We start from the raw sequence: 17,264 nt of genomic DNA on the forward strand, positions 1-17,264 counted from the left end.
AATCTACAATGTAAATAGTCATGAAAATAAAGGAATTTCATTGAATGAGAAGGTGTGTCCAAATGTTCGGTCTCTGCTGTATTTAGGACAAACATAATTTCATACTCCTGAACACCCGTATTTAAATCTGCTTAAAATCCTGCAGTGAAATACGCAGGCTATTAATTACATGGTTGCGAGCAGCCAAGTCCACTTAGCTCTCACAAACACACAAACAGTTTTGATGGCAAAAGCCCATTGTGGCACTAAGCTTTTGTGTTTTAGTGCATATTAATGACAGGTTTGGCTCTGAGCACAGGATGTATCCGTCTTTTAAAGTGTATTAAATGAAAATCATCAAGCATTTGTATAAAACGAGCCACCAGATTAAGGGGATTTGGAGAAGTGATGCTTTTTATCCACCGTGTGTGTGTGTGTGTGTGTGTGTGTGTGTGTGTGTGTGTGTGTGTGTGTGTGTGTGTGTGTGTGTGTGTGTGTGTGTGTGTGTGTGTGTGTGTGTGTGTGTGTGTGTGTGTGTGTGTGTGTGTGTAAAATGCCAGTAGAGCCATTAAGGGAGGCGTTTGTCATTCAGGGAAGCAACTCTGTATATTTGTACTTTTTCTGTCAAGTTCTTAAAGTTACATGTTGATATTTGTGCCTTTGTTATAGTGCTAAGCAATATGGACCAAAAGTCATATCCCGATATATTTAGCCTGAATATCGATATACGATATATATCCCGATTCTTCCACAAAGTGAGAGCAAATCTTCAGTCAAAGCCAACACCAAAGATAACATGTCACAAGTAGTTTATTGAAACCGACTATTTCAGTAAAAATCAAATGAGTAATAATGAACTGGTTTCTTCACCTGGTTCATGATGAAATACTCAGCTGTTCAAGACAGCAGCATACAACACAAAGGAAAAACATTTTAATGTGTTTTTGTTTAAAGTAAAATATCTGAACACTCCATAATACACTGCACTCACCAATAGCGAAGTGTAGTCTGTAACCGAAGCACTGCATCCTCAGCCACTCGTTCAGCTCAGCCACTTTGACAATGTTGCTCCCGTTGTCGGTTGTTATAGCAACCTGATGCTTTTCTTGGAGTTTCCAGCTTGCAGTTGCGTCCTGCAGGGCCTCAGCTATATGCTGACCGGTGTAATTCTAGGGGAAATAACTTCAGTCAGCAGCTTGCTTGGAGCAAAGATCACCGCACAAATTTGGACTATATCGAAATATGTGATATGGTCTAATTCCATATCACATTATTTTTTATATTGCCCAGCCCTACCTTGTTATACCTTTTTTCATATGGTTTGTTGTTAAACTGTAAGCTTGATTAATGTGGCTTGAAATACCTTAATCTCTGTTACAGCACTGGTGCACGTAACCTTTTTAAGACTTAATTTTAGCTGACTTTCCCATACAGTAATGTACTAAAAACTACTTCATATTTTATATGGTCATAGTCCAGAAATCCATTGCACTTGTCAGCAAACCTGTTATGGATTTTTTTTTTTTTTTTTTAATTAGAACTTCTTTGGGGATTTCACATACTCATCATGACTAATTTACATATGATGTGTACTATGATGACTTTTTATTTCCTATATAAAATGTAAGAAATTATTGCTAAAATTTGAGTCTTCCTTCAGCCTTTTTTTGTTGTTCCTAGTAGCCTATCGGTACTGTAACAGCATAAAAAGGTCCAAAGCAGCTGTTCACTTTGAAGTTTTGAAGTGCTGCTCTGTCTTGTCTGTCCGTGTCCTCTTTTTGCGTTGAAATGTTATCATTTAAAATAAATCTTTTTTTTTACTGCGTGAGAAAATGGACATGTGGTGAGAGTGTGTGAAAAGTGTCATTTACGGGAGTCTCCTTAGTCGATGTGTGAGAGTCGGCAGCCCTGAACAGTTTTGTGCACTGGTGCATATAGAGCTGATAATCACGTGCATGTCTAAACTTTTATGTGCGCTACTGTGCGTATATGCTTGTGGTAATTTCGAGCCCTGTTACTGAATGGGCTCATGATGATCTCATTTTAGAAAAGACGTCATACCAGAAAAGAATCAGCAGACACTAGTGGTCTTTTCATAATGATCTCAAAGTTTGTCTTCAATTTGTGGGCAGGAATGTCATGTTCTCCACTGAAGAAACGGTTTTGATGAAATCATTCCCGGCCCCTTTTGTCATGCCTCTGCGTGGAAATGAGAGTGACTGTAATCTGGTCTTCCACTTCCCCTTTTTCATTGCCCCACACACGCACACATGCATACACACTTGTACATAGGCAGAGCTTCGGGGCTCAGGCTTCACTCAGGAGCGTTTATTTTGACTTTCACGTCTGTTTTATGTCTGTCGAAAATGTGTTCTGCCTCGCCAGTTTCCCCCCTTCAAATAGGAAGTCAGATTAAACTCAGTAGTACTGGAAGCAGTGCATATAAACATACCCGACAAGCTGAATGATTAGTAATGACTTTTCAAACCTTTACCAGACCCCATTCCCTAAACCAGGTCTCAGTGGTCAAAGCAATTAATATTTTATTTTACTAGTTTAAACTTTCCCTTTACATTAAACTAAGTATATTGCAGTACTAATGTAATTTCCCTCAGATGTTGGATGAAAGATAAAGAAGCATTGGCTTGGTGAAGTAAGATGGGTGGTTCTTAGCAGGGCCGATATGTAGCTTGCATCCCAGAGTAAGGATTCAGTCTTTACTGCCCAAAACACTTTGGTCCCACTATTACTGTAGGTGTAATAGTGTAATAGTGAAAATTGACTCCAACATTCATGAGGGCTCCAGATGTGACCTAACTGTTCTGTCTTAGGTTGTTGCCAGTTTAGTCAGATTGAATGGTTCTATTTGCTGTTTTTCTCACTTTTAGCGACAATGCGATGCTGAACACACACACACAGACACACACACACACACACACACACACACACACACACACACACACACACACACACACACACACACACACACACACACACACACACACACACACACACACACACACACACACACAGGACAGTGTGTTTCCAAAATGCTGGAAATAATACTGGATGTGCAGTATTAAACCGTGAGGGAAATGTATTTCTGGCAGCTCTGCAGACATGGAGCTGTGGTTGAACTTTTTACCCTAATTACTTTCCTACTAATGCCTGCAGCTTGCCGGAATCACTGTGGCCTTCTCCAGGCCCCTATCAGGCTCTGATGTGGCCAGCATGTGTTGTGTATGGGGGTGGGGTGGGGTGGGGTGGGGGCTTTGAGCGGAGACAAAACAAACGAAACAAATAGCAAGGAGTAGAGCAAGAATGTTGCAATGCAGTTTTTCTTTTCCAGTTTTCATGAAATTGTAGATGCAGGTTTGATTGTCCACCATGGATGAAAGGTCCTTAAAGTGGCAAAAAGAAAACATTCAGATTTAAACACAATATATTATGCTATATACTAGGCAAACTCCATCTGATAAAATGAATGGAACTTGATAGAAAGCTCCTCATCAGCTACTAAAGATTATGAGGAATTATGAGATTGACTAAGAGATATCATAACATGGTCGGTTTGTGTTTCCAAGGTAGAAAAAAATGTAGTACCAATATTTGCCTTTCTTTATATAGTGAAGAGTTGGTGTCACACTGTCTAAATCCTTTTCTAGGCTTTTTCGAGGCTTTTCTATTCTCCCAAGAATAGAATCTGGGTAAAATGTTGAATACTTGTAGATAAACTGTTTGATTTTGACAATATTGATCTCAAATTTCTACTTCCAGTAACCCAAAGTTCCTATCAGTTGAACTCCAGTGGAAATGCAATTCCTCTGTATTTCAACAGTCTCCGTTGGATCATCAGAGTTCTCTATTTTAGCAGAGCCAGCCTTGACTTTCCAAACCGAGGTTGTATTTGTTTAGCATTTCCACAGCATGCAGTTGTCGTTCGCATTTGGGGAGCTTGTAAAACTTTGTGCCAGTCGGAAATGTGATGACGTCCCTTACTTGTAAATACATTTATTTGCCTGCCTTTTAATTCCTCCTCAGGCTTCCGTCTATGCTTTCCTCAGCCACATGAAATCTTGTGGTTTTGATTCCCTGGTTTAGTTCACGTTCATAGGAAGATGTGTGCAGATTCTCTCAGCCAGAGGGAAAGTGTTCATGGAATAAGCACAGCATTGATGTGAAAACTAAAAAAACAGATGTCAACATGTTTCATCTAGGAGGAAGTACACACACTACATTGAGTATAATGGCACAATAATAAGACATGCACCATCCATAATGGTCCTTAATGACCATTGTAAACAGCAGCATATCTAAAATTAAGACTTCACATGGTTGTAAGAGTCACATTAAACATTGTGTTGTTAGGAGGTTGTCCAAATCTGGTACACAATGGCAGAGCAGTATGACAGAAAAATGACCCAAACAGCCAGGGCTTACTGTAGGGCCAATCCAAAGGGAAATGGATTCAGCAGAGCCCTCTGGTTGCTTTACAAGCAATTTAGGATTAGAAAAAATCTAATTTTGGAACACTTTTTGTACCAATGCAAAACCTATGTAGCAACACCTGCAGCGGGGCTCTAGGTATGGCAATGGCAGTAACTGGTTGGTCCACCATTTTAACATAGTCACTGAGAGGATGATAGCACAGTGATGTACATGCAGCTCAACGTATTCTTGTGCCTAAGTACAGCCTTACAGAGCTGCTAAAGGGACCTTGTCTGTTTAACAAAAGAAGCCAAACTGTTTAGATTGATTTACTTTTTTTTTTTTATCTCAACACAAAGCAGCTGTATAAGAACTTTGCCCGCCCCCCCTCCAACAAAAAGTACTCTTTTTATGGGAGTGCATCTTGCAACAACAGCTTATCTTAAAAGAAAGTATGATGTTTCTCTTCTTCTCTCTGACCATTTTCTTTTATAATTTTGCATCTGGCAGGGCCACTCCATTTTCTCCTTAATTTCTGGAGTAGCTTCTTGTCCTATCAGAGGAAGTAAATGAGCCAAGCCACCTTCCCTCCATCTCGCTCATTTTGTATCCTTTCAGACCCAAGGGCCAGTTTGAGTAATAGTAATTGACACATTGATCTAATAGGGCCATCATAATAGGCCTGTTACTGAGCTGGGGAATGGTGCTCGGCGTCACCTTAACATGTGCAAGGACTGACATCCCGCCATGATCCATAATGATAATTGTGATTTAGCCTTGCTTTCAACCTGCGCCCCAACGTCCTCAGCATCAGGAAATCGTATTACTTCTGACCCCGCATTGCCTCCATTAGAACTGGGTCATTTGTTAAAATACTGCAAAAGCAAAACAATTGAACCCTGTGCCATTTGATTCTATAATAGTGGGTTATCATGGTTCCTTTGAATCAATTCCAAAGGCCCATTTTTCGGGATAGAGCTTTGAATTAGATTGATCGGACTCTGATAATGCGGAAATCGATGATATAGCCGCCTTAAAGTAAATTATCGTTGGAGGAAATGTTTGTATTAATCTTAATGCCTCTACTCTTGATTGTTACGGTAGCTATGCTTGCAGCGTGAGGACCTTTTAAATGTTGACGGCAACGTTAACCATGAGGACTGAAACATTTTTTCAAAACTTATTTTTTTGCGGCACCTCTTATCTTCTCCAGTAAACATACACTGGAACTAGAAAAGGAGGAACACACTTGGGCTTAAATCCAAGCACACACACACACACACACACACACACACACACACACACACACACACACACACACACACACACACACACACACACACAGACACAGTCCTGGGACAATGTTTTAATTCCGGGCCTGGGCTTAGCGATCCGAGGGCTCACTTGGCGCCGTTGCTTTCCAGCCGCTGGCTTAGGAGGCATACAATAACCACACTAGTGTGTATCTGTACTTGTGTCTGCACATGTGACACACTCCCAGCGGGCTTTGCTCATGTATCAGTCATCAAGATGGTTGTTGGATATTGTTGCTGCAGTTATTTCATCTTTGATGTCTGGGTGGGTGTTCCTGCCTCTGTCTGTATTTAGAAAAATGAAATGTGTGTCAAAGTACTGCCTCTGGTGGTATCTAACGTGTGTGTGTGTGTGTGTGTGTGTGTGTGTGTGTGTGTGTGTGTGTGTGTGTGTGTGTGTGTGTGTGTGTGTGTTTGAGGCCTACTATCAGCTGCAGCTTGGAATCATGGTCGTCAGGGTTGAAAATTAGCACCTGCCACCAGCCAATGGTGGGTCCTTCTTCAACTTTGCCTTGTATACCGGCCACGGGTGGAGCGGTTTTCAGCGCTAGTCCGTGACATCGGTTTAAAAAATGTGTCAACATATCCCCGGTGTTAAGAGGCCCGCCGCGGAGTCAGCAGTAGCAACCGTTGAGGGCAAAGTAAAGTAAAAGAAAAGGTACTCTTCCAACAAGTGGCGCATTGAGGCAAAGGGAAAACTAGGGAATGGTTAACCTACTAGGGTTGGGTGATGTCCCCTAAATTGGCAGTTGACCAGACACACATTTAAATGCCCTTTGTAAATATACAGTATTACATGTTACCGCTGGTAGGGGCAGTACATTACAACTTGACCTACTTTCACTTGACTACGGTGCTGTAAAGTCTTGACTCAATCAGATCTCCGTGCTCTGCGTAGCAACAGTACAGTGGAACGTTAAACAGAGCAACAGTAATTATTCATTCAGTAATCATTACTGAGATTAAACTACATTCTTGCTTATATTTGCACTGAATAACGCATTCAATAAACAGAAACATAACTCTTGCACGCGCAATATTAGCTCCCACATAAAATTCGTTAATTAGCCTCCTTTTGCTAACTTACATTCATAAATCCTACAGAACATCGTAATCAGACTTACTTATCGATGCACGCACACAGTAGTATCCACAAAACTAGTTCAATGAGGGGATAAAGAAAAGTGTGATAGCGTTCCACGTACCACATGCTTATACGTTACTAGGCCAGGTAGAGCGTGGAGAGAGAGGGAGGGAGACTGTAACCCTACAAATAGGTTGCGCGTAAGGGGCAGCACAGCACAAAGTGTCTTTGCTAGTTTAAGACCGACGCAGTTGTCAGTTTCCCGTCCATTAGGATTAGGTTGTGTCTGACAGGGTGGGGGGCGTGACATCACAATGGTGGCTCTCCATTGTGATGCCAGTCAACCATCACGATGGACAATGACATATGGTCCAACGGCACGACCCTATAGCCTACCTTACAGACAACCAGTCCATGCACTGTACCTACTGTCAAACCTACTCGTCTTCAGAAAATGCAAACAGTTTGTTCATTAGAGGAACAACTAACTTTAAATTAGAGGCAATAAAAGACCATGAGTCATCCAAGTCTCATCAAGTGCACTGCCATACAGCTGGCCAAGATGGGACCCCAGGAGCAGAGTGTGTCAATAAAGGCAATTTCTTTTCACTCTTTATTTGCTGATATTACTAAAATATGTATTAATAATACAAAAATAATGTACTGAAGCATTTCAAAATATGCTAGTGCACTTTCTTTTATAAATTTGAATTCCGGAAGAAGTGGCTGGTAAAATTGGGCATCTAACAATCAAACACATATGAATCTTCCATTTGAAGTTGCAATTTAAAAAGAGAATGACAGTAGTTAATCAAAAATTGTCTGTCTGCTTAAGAAGTTACATCCATCCCAAATGTCTGTATCCTGCCCTGAAGTCTAATCAATAGTTACTTGAGGACTGCATACATTATTCAGAGATTGACTAAATGCATTTGTTTTTCTGTTTTAGGACAAGCCCTCCCTACTGTTGCGCTGACCTGTATTCTCTACGGACAGGGGAAATGGTCAAATCAATTCAGTTCAAGACGCCCATCTATGATCTCCACTGCAACAAACAGTATGTCTGGTTTAAAAAAAAAAGAAAACGATTCAAGACCCTCATATTATGTGATACCCGTTTATTTTCATTCTATTTATGGACAATTTTTTCCCCCAAGTATTCTGGTTGTGAGCCTACAAGAGAAGATTGCAGCATTTGACAGCTGCACCTTCACCAAGAAGTTCTTTGTTACAAGTAAGAAACGTTTTTATGACTTACAGTATAGAGTTGTTTTTCTATTGTACTATATAGATATTCTCTCTGCAAACCACAGTTCAGGAGCACCCTAGTTAGAAATTAATAGATATTTATGTTCCAGTTTTTTTTTGTGTCCATGAACTTATTATTAGTGGCTTTTATATTTTAGGTGTATTTTACCTCTTGTTTTCCTAACTTTCTGTTTAGTGCCTGCCAGCAGGAAAAAGAAAAATGTTTTCTTAAGTGACAAAAGAAGTGAATTGTTATTCAGAAAGACGTTGGAGTAGAATGTCATCTCGTGAAATATTCTTTTATTTATTATTTTTAAACAAACGGCCTCAATCCCCTGTGCTTTTGTTTTCAGTGACCATCAAAACTAACATGGCCCAACATGATCAGTGACTCGGTTTGACTTGGTTTTAATGCGACCAGCTACCATGGCCTGCTGTAATGTGGTTCTCTCGAAGTTTTGAGAATGAACTGCTTTTATCAAAACATGATGTGAGGACCTCCATTTTAAGCTCAACACAGGGAAACCGTTTACAGCACAGCTTTTGCGTCCTGATGGCCGTACCTGGTGTGTCTGCTCAAGGAGGCCGTGAAAAAAAGGCCAGACTGTATTACAAGGCCATCGCTGTCCACTTAAGTCATTGACTGGAGTAAACTGACCTTACTGGCTGGCTTTAATGTGTCTCCTCTTTGTCTGCCTGCCTTCCCTATCAGTGTCTGAGCCACAGGAAACCAAACATGTTCAATAGTTATTAATCGTTTCTGAATGCAGGGGCCTCGTCTTCATAACGTTGTTTGGTCTGTTTGGGCCGTAAAAGCAGTAAACAAAGGGGTCCTGTAATGTGTGTGTAGCTCCGCTTTGGATGGGCCGTTCTCCTGCTGTATGTCCGTCTCTTCTCCAGGGATATGATGGTGGACATGTCGTGTTTTAATGAGCACTTAAGACTTGTCCCATGTTTATGTTCTTGGTTTGCATTCAAGTGATGTGTGCTTTGAGCTGGGACTCTTTCTTTTCTGTCCAACTTGATTCTACAGCCTTGTATCTGAGTGGAACAATGATCATGGTTTGATATCTACTGTGTTTTTGTACAGTAAAAGGGTGTCTGTGGCATCTGGTTATATGTTAATGCCATGTATAAGGCCCAGATCAGACAGAGCACGTTTTAGCAGCCTGGGGTGGCTTTTTGTAATTGTTTAGAAAAGAGTGAGGCGTTTTTCTGCTCTATGCGCCTCACTTTTTTGCAGGAGCACCCTGGATGCCTTGAGTTAAAACTCAGAGCGTCACAGCAAAATAATAGTTGGCAATAGACAGGTTTTTTGGTGGTTGCCTAGCAAGCACAACAAAAAGACGCAACTGGCATTGGTTTGTCTAATTTAGTCTTCAACTAAAAAGGCAGTGCATTTTGCAACACGCTGTTGATTTCTTTGAAGCAGACTATTTGTTGTCACTACTCTCTGACTGTTCAGCTTTTAGTTTTAAACAAATAGACCCTTCATAAACAGATTATTCTCACACACATTGCATGTTTGACAAAATGTTTTGAACAATTATTCTCCGAATGAGGGCTTTCATTCTGATTTCCCCGTCATGGCTTCCTGCTTTGACTATGGGTAGAGGTACAGTAGTAGTTGTTGAAACACTGTAGTAGCCGCATCAGTGATGGTAGAAGTTTTACTTTGTAAACTGTTAGTACATTTGATAAATGGAACGTTAGAACATGGAATGTCAGACGATAATAATCCGCTATTAAAGTCATTCCAGGATTTAACCTTCAAAAGCCTGAACCTGCTTTCTTTTCCTTTAAATCCACCCATCATGTCTATGTCATCTTCCTGCTTCGCCCCCTGATCTTCTCCCAGGATGCCAAACATCGCCTGGGCTCCCCTCGACCTTGGAGAGGCATGAAAGGCTTCTCTGGCGTTACCATCAGTCCTTGTTGCTTACCTCAACCCACTTTTTCCCCACCAACCCCTTCACCAACACAGCACACTAAATTACTGTCTCCACTTCATCTGCTCCCTGAGCACTAAATTATTGTCAGCAAGCCATTTTCCCCCCCACACCTCCACGCACTTACATTAGCTCAGTGTGTGTGTGTGTGTGTGTGTGTGTGGGTGGGTGGGTTTGTGCGTGTCGGTTGCCTGTGCGGGTGTTGGATCAACATTTTGTTGCCCATATGTTTACTTACTGTGGAAACGGGCATACGGTCAATGTCTGTATCTGCTTTCATTTAAACATTATTTATGACAATATCAATCATTTCTCCAGTCTGTTTACAAGCACGTTTCCCTGTTTTTGGTTGATTCTGTCTTGGAGCTGAAGTAATAGACGCCCCTGTAGTTTGAGCTCAGTCTTTGGTGTTAGTCATAGCAAACCACGTTCTTGTTTACTTCCACATCTGTTCGAGTGGGAATAGAAAAATATGTCCTTATAACGTCCAAGGCATTTATCTATTCGTGAAGGCATAGCTTTGTTTGTCATTTAGGATTATTGGTTTCTATTTCAATTTCTGCTTGTGTTGGGTTGCGTTGCTTTGCGTGTGTGTATGTGCGCGCTTCTGTGTGTCTGGGTGTGCTTGCGTGTCCACAGGGAATATTGTGTTAGTCAATCAGGAGAGGAGCCTTCCTCAATTTCTTGGGTACCGCAGTCTCCATTAGGTCATACTGTGCTCACACACAAGCCTACAGACACGTCACCCTCATTAGACACCCATTTATCTTCCCAAACAAGAGACTCCCCACAAACACATTAATGGTTTAAGATAGTTACAGATACTCTTCACGGAGGAGGATTAGGAAAATCCCTGCATGTGTTTCTGTTTTTATGTGCAAACTTTTGATCATGTGGTTATTTACTAACGTTTTTATGACTATTGTAATTATCATTGGTGCTCCTGTTAGTATGACCATCTTTTGTGTCTTTTTAGGCTGCTATCCCTGTCCTGGCCCCAGCCTAAATCCAATAGCTCTGGGAAGCCGCTGGTTAGCCTATGCTGAGAATAAGGTAGACACACACAAACATACACACACAGTTGTACACCGCTGAAGTGCCTTATCACGAAAGCGGCATATTTACAATCCCAAAAAATGCATTTTATCTGCCTCTTTAATCTCTCTGGATAAACAACTCATTCCAAGAAGAGTCCATGAGAGATGATAACAATTTGAAAATCAACAGATGCATAGTTTTCTGTTCTCTTCTGTGTAATGGGATTCTGAAGTACTTACAAAAACCAGAATATTCTATTGGGCTCTCTGCAATACATTTAATGCTTAATATTGGTGCTGGCCTACTCAAGTAATTGACAGATGGGACCACTGTTTGTGTGAGTGCCTAAGGATTTCCAGAAATGGCAAAATCTAGTTTTTTGAACAGCAAGAGTAATACTGGGATGGAGCCATTTAAGTGGTATTGTATTTGAAATTAAATCAGTGCAGATTGGCTGTTTGGTTGTGCAACATTTCTTTCAAAGCAAAACCAATTTCCCTCCAAAGAGTGAAGGGGGAAGGCTTTTGGATGTCTGAAATTCTCTCAATTTTTTCTTATCATACAGCTTCTGCAGACACTATATGTCATGACTTCATCTGTAAATCTTTATGTTTTTGCAGTTGATCAGATGTCACCAGTCTCGCGGGGGAGCTTGCGGGGACAATGCACAGTCCTATACAGCTACAGTGATCAATGCTGCCAAAGTAAGTTACAATACGTAGACACATTTACCTGTTTTCTTTGAACTGCTACATTACTGGACAACCTGTCTACATTATAGTTTATTCATTTTTATCAAAACTGGACACCAGTCTACCACAGTACTATATTTCATCATATGTTGTATTGTTTTTATATATTATGTTGTTTCTATATTTTAACGTGCACTATTTTAGGTTTGTCTTAGATTCTTGTTTTTTCTTACAAGATTTTTCTTTTTACATATTGCATGAGAATTGTTGGAGGGAGCCTGAGAACAAATAATTTCATTGCCTGCTTCACTAGAACTATTGTGTTCATGAAAAATTAAGGACTTGAACTGCAGCAAACACAACATTTCAGTATAATGCTTGTCATTGTAATCTACTTGCAAAGAGTTGGTATTTTCACTGGGTATCAAAAGCAAATTCAAATGTATGGAAAATATGTTGAGATTAAATGCAGCAAAGCCTTACATGTGACACAAACCTTTAATACTATAGTTTGCAACTAAAAGAAACTACATGACTTTAAATTGGTTTCCCCTCTCCATTGAAAGGTAACCTCAATCATGTCTGCCTACAGAAGGACTGACACTAAACTTGTGTGCTTTCATCTTAAAAGTTAGAAAATGAGTTCTTGTGTTCAGACTGCGGCTAATCTGTCTAAATGTCCTTTGGTCTGGTCTTAAGCCTTTGCTCAGATAAAACAGCACCTAGTACAGTAATTTCAGCTCTGCGTACACCATCTGTGAATGTGCTGACATTGGATCCACCTGGCCCGCCTGGCTGACTGGGGCTGAGCTTATGAGACACTTCATCAACCTGCCTATCTGTTTTCCCCACTGTAATCTGTTTCTCTCCAATGGTCTTGTTTTAATCATCTCCACAGGGGAGTGACTCTAAGATTGCTCACTAACGGCCAACAGCCCCCTTTGATACCAGGTGAAATTCATTCCTGGTCTGATTTAGCTGCTTGCTAACACATGCTAACTACCTAGCTCCTCATATGGTTCTAGTCTGTTTCTCTATTCGGTCCCAGAGGAAGGGCTAATTGATTTACAAAGAGCAAGTGTACTCCTTCCCCTTTGCTTAATGAGTGCTAACAGATAGTGTGAGAGAAGTCTCATTAACAGGCTAATGGTGGTAAACATCAAAAAGAGCACCAATCTCGCAAACAGGTTAGCAGCACAGTAATGGTAAGAACTGGACAATGGCGGGGGGTATTGATATGCAGACAGGCAGTCTGCCTGCCCGCCCTCTCCTCATTTAGGACCATATATCTCAATATGGATGACAAGGTATCTCCTTCTGGCTTGTGGCGCGACACGCTGGCTCTTAGTGCTGACGTCCAGAGACATGGAAACAAAAAGGAGGAGGGGGTTAGCATTAAAGTGTAATGGCTTTTGTTTATAAGGAAGAAGAAAAGACAAAGTGCAACAGCTCTGTCCAGATTACAAATTAGCTCTCTTATGGTAAATTTGTGTATCACATCAATCTTGTTGCCTATCACTCCTGGGTTTATGAATGAGAAAGACCTTTCACATAAATTAGGTTGTAATTTGTTTAGATGGCGACATCAGGCCATGTGTGTGTGTGTGTGTGTGTGTGTGTGTGTGTGTGTGTGTGTGTGTCTGTGTGTGTAAGTGGTCATATGTTTTTGTCAGCCATCAGACAAGATCTACCTCCAGACCCCCGCCCCCTTCCCACCGGCAGACCGATAGCCCCTGTTTGAACTACCACTAGAACTCCACAACTGCAGTGATTAGAAAACACATTACTGTTGATCAATTAGGAGCCAACCGCCTCCCTTATAATTAATGGCTCTACTGGCATTTTCACACACACACACACCCACACACACACACACACACACACACACACACACACACACACACACACACACACACACACACACACACAAAAATGCTGGCGTACACATGCACACACAGGCAGCAGGCACTGTTAGTGTTGCCTGGCCAAGTGGCAAAGAGAGACAGTGGGTGATCCTCAGACCCACACAACGCAAGGCGCCACACTGTATTGACAGGGCCGCCTAGTCTGAATGCCTGATTAGGCTCTCCGGGGCCCCTTTGGCGCTTACACACACACAGACACACAGTCACACGCATTGGACTCCATTAGACAAAGACAGTGTAGTAGGTGAGATAGACTCCACTTAAGCAGCACTATCCGTTCCCTCAATCGAGCCACAGAGGTGTGTTTGAGCCAGACACCCTGCTGGGCCTTAAGTTGGACACAGAGGAGCCTGACACACACATAACACACATGCACACACAGTTGTCTCCTGCGGCTTCAATGCTACAAGTCATCAGCACTACAAGTTATCAGCAGGCATTGAGTGAACATGGTGCACCACACACACACACACACACACACACACACACACACACACACACACACAACACCACACACACCACACACACACACACAACCCCACACTCGCAGCTCCTTTGCCAGCCAAGGCTTCAAACAAAGTGAACTACAAAATACAATATATTAGATATGTTTAGAATACACTGTGAATATATTACATCAGATATTCAATTTTAAGCACTGATATATTGTGTTTTATTTGTTCTTCCAGACTTTAAAGACAGGCCTGACAATGGTGGGTAAAGTTGTCACCCAGTTGGCAGGCACACTACCGGCAGGCACTCCCGACGAGGAAGGCACACCTCACAGTGCGAGCCGCCGCAGCCCCCACAACCCCGGTGTGGTCACCATCATTGACACACATAGCGTTGGCGAAGGACAGGTCAGTGAAGTGTCTCTGCTTTTGCTTAGTATTGTTAATGATTTAATACTACTGGTTTTGTATACAGTGATTCAATTTGTAAAACGGTCATTATGGGCATTAAGAAAGCAGGTAGGCATCTCAGTGTGGAAAAGTCATTTGTACAAACTACAGTTTGTATTAATTTCTTTACTACTTGGATAATCAAATCATTATTGACTAGACCACTACATACTTGCAATTCCCCCAGACTGGGCCCTTTACATGTATAACACCACACACACACACACACACACCCACACACACACACACACCCACACCCAACACCCACACACACACACAACACACACACAACCACACGTTTTTTGTTTGCTTTTTGCGCATCTTGGTTCTGTCTATTTGTGGACCCAGGTAAACATAACTTTTGCCTCTGTGGCTTGGTGGGAATCAAGAAAATCTCCAAGGTTGGCTTTCTTTTCTGTGGCTTGGACACACTTCGGTCCATTCACCTAACTCTGCTTGCTGAAAGGTGTGACTTAGATTTTGCTGCATATTTTAACAGCCAGCTTTTAGCCACAGCCCTGTCTGTTCTAGCAGCGCTGGCAGGAGAGACACTCTGTAAACAATCTTTGTTGGTCTGTAACCTCAGGTGAAGCTCAAGGGTGAGCAAGTGCATCTTATGTCAATAAGGTCTTAACATTCAATTTAGCTATTTTTTATGAGGGATTTGCAATGTGAGTGAGAAGTAAGTCCTTAGCCAAATTTATTTTTTCTATTACACTTTTCTCACAATAAAATTGCAAGTTGTGAGTAGGGGTGCTCAGATGAGCTGAAATTGGTAATTTGTTTAGTTTTTTTTTCTATTAAAGGTCCCATTGCATTAAAATTTCACCTAATGCGATTTTTTAACATTAATATGAGTTCCCCCAGCCTGCCTATGGTCCTGCAGTGGCTAGAAATGGCGATAGGTGTAAACCGAGCCCTGGGTGAACTGCTCTGCCTTTGAGAAAATGCAATCTCAGATGGGCTGATCTGGAATCTTGCCCCTTATGACCTCATAAGGGGCAATTTTCCAGATCGGCTACCTCCCAATTCTCTGCTTTGCCTGCCCAGAGAATTTGGCCCACCCATGAGAGAGAGACATAATGGCTTTTAAAGGAGCAAAGTGGCAGTTGGTCAAGGCCACGCCCCCAGCCTCCACCTTGCATCTTCCACATTATTCTACACAAACCCACCCAGGTACATATAACTGGATACAGAAAGTATATATAGTAATATAGGGGTCTAACCCTGGTTATGGTTTGAACCATGCCAGTTGCCTTCAACAGGATCTCCCTTTAACATTTAAAGAAATGCTAAAAGCTTTTATCCCCTTAACCATGATTAATCACACTGCAGTAGCTGTCACATTTTTAATGAGGCGTGTTAGCATACATAGTACAGTGTGTCAGTGATGTATTCACCACACACACGTTCACCGCTTTCTCCTTCTCTCTTACACATTGAATGTAGCTGCCCTGTAGCCAGTGTGTTGTCTTATAAGCTGGACCTAAGCCTTCAGAAGCAGGCCTGCACTCTGTCACCAGCCGACACACTGAAACCGTACACTGGTCATAAACACTGACTAGGCCTGGCAAGCAGGAGGGGGAAAGCTACGAGCGCAAGAGAAATGGACGAGGAAGGGGGAGGAGTGGCAGGGTGGGCGGGCAGTAGAGAGCAAAATAGGAAAAAGAAGGAATATGATAGAGATGGGTTCTTGTGTCAGTGTGGCAGTCCAGGATATTCCCATGTCGTTCAGGCTTTGAAAGTCGTTATTTGGAACAGCAGCCTCATAACACACAGGCACACACTCCCTTGTGTAAGGGGCTCGGTTCTCTGGAGGACACTCTTGTTTCAAAAGGCTCCAGCAGGATTCCCTCACAGAACAACATTGTCTGCCTGCATTGTAATAAAAGTGATCTGCTTCATGTCACCAGCCTCTTTCATTCTTTGTATTCTACCTTTTTTTCTTTCCCCCTTCGTTTTCTTGCTTGGAGTCTGGGATTGAAATCTCTTTAGTTTTTAGGGGCTGTTTCTTGTTTTGACTAGTTCCTATTTAAAATGCTCAGCCGGCCTTCCTGACATCGTTAATGCAACACTGGGGCCAAATTTAACCCTCTGTGTATGTTCTCTCTCTCACACACTAACACTTGTGCACAAAGAGGCCTCATGTCTGGTCTTATTTCTAATCTCTCTTCGTGACTAAAGGGATTTTCTGCCAGCTCCTGGTCTCGGCTCAGCCTTTGTTTTATTTGTCCCAGTCTTCATTACAGACTTCATACAGAGATTTAGAAGCAGCCTCTAGTTGTGCAAAGTGACTAATAATTAAATTTTTCTTAGGCAAGTTTCAAAAGTAGCAAGCCAAACCCAGATTTGACACCAGTCCCTGTCTGTTTACAGGAAAACCCGCTGTCATTGACATTCTTGCCAAAGTAAATTTGTCCACATTATTGTCTCTGTTGTTGGCCCATACCTCGTCCACACTTGTCTCAGCATCTTAAAACACCCACAAGAGGGCAATGACACATTCAGAAAGGAGTTTGACTTCCAGCTATTACGCTATGGGGTGATTTCAAAGAACACTGCTGAGCATGGTGATGATATCAGACCAAACCAAAATGTGAAGAGAAGTCCTTGAGCAGGGGAAAGTCCCGTTCTGCATTCAATCTTCTTTTTGTCAGAAAATGATTTGAAGTTTCTGTGTGTCTGTGTGTGTCTGTGTGTGTGTGT

General features: G+C 41.8%; 1 protein-coding gene across 2 annotated transcripts in view; it reads left to right on the forward strand.

Moving 5' to 3' along the window:
• Positions 1 to 17,264, forward strand: part of bcas3 (BCAS3 microtubule associated cell migration factor) — a 312,552-nt gene that overhangs the window by 25,194 nt on the left and 270,094 nt on the right. For both annotated transcript variants that reach the window (XM_032508209.1, XM_032508217.1), the window contains exons 8-12: positions 7,754 to 7,861; positions 7,962 to 8,038; positions 10,978 to 11,054; positions 11,660 to 11,743; positions 14,346 to 14,516. In XM_032508209.1, coding sequence (XP_032364100.1) covers positions 7,754 to 7,861; positions 7,962 to 8,038; positions 10,978 to 11,054; positions 11,660 to 11,743; positions 14,346 to 14,516 — 517 coding nt within the window. The remainder of the gene's footprint in view (positions 1 to 7,753; positions 7,862 to 7,961; positions 8,039 to 10,977; positions 11,055 to 11,659; positions 11,744 to 14,345; positions 14,517 to 17,264) is intronic.

Source organism: Etheostoma spectabile, chromosome 3, assembly GCF_008692095.1.
Source record: "Etheostoma spectabile isolate EspeVRDwgs_2016 chromosome 3, UIUC_Espe_1.0, whole genome shotgun sequence".
In the NCBI taxonomy this organism is placed as follows: Eukaryota; Metazoa; Chordata; class Actinopteri; order Perciformes; family Percidae; genus Etheostoma; species Etheostoma spectabile.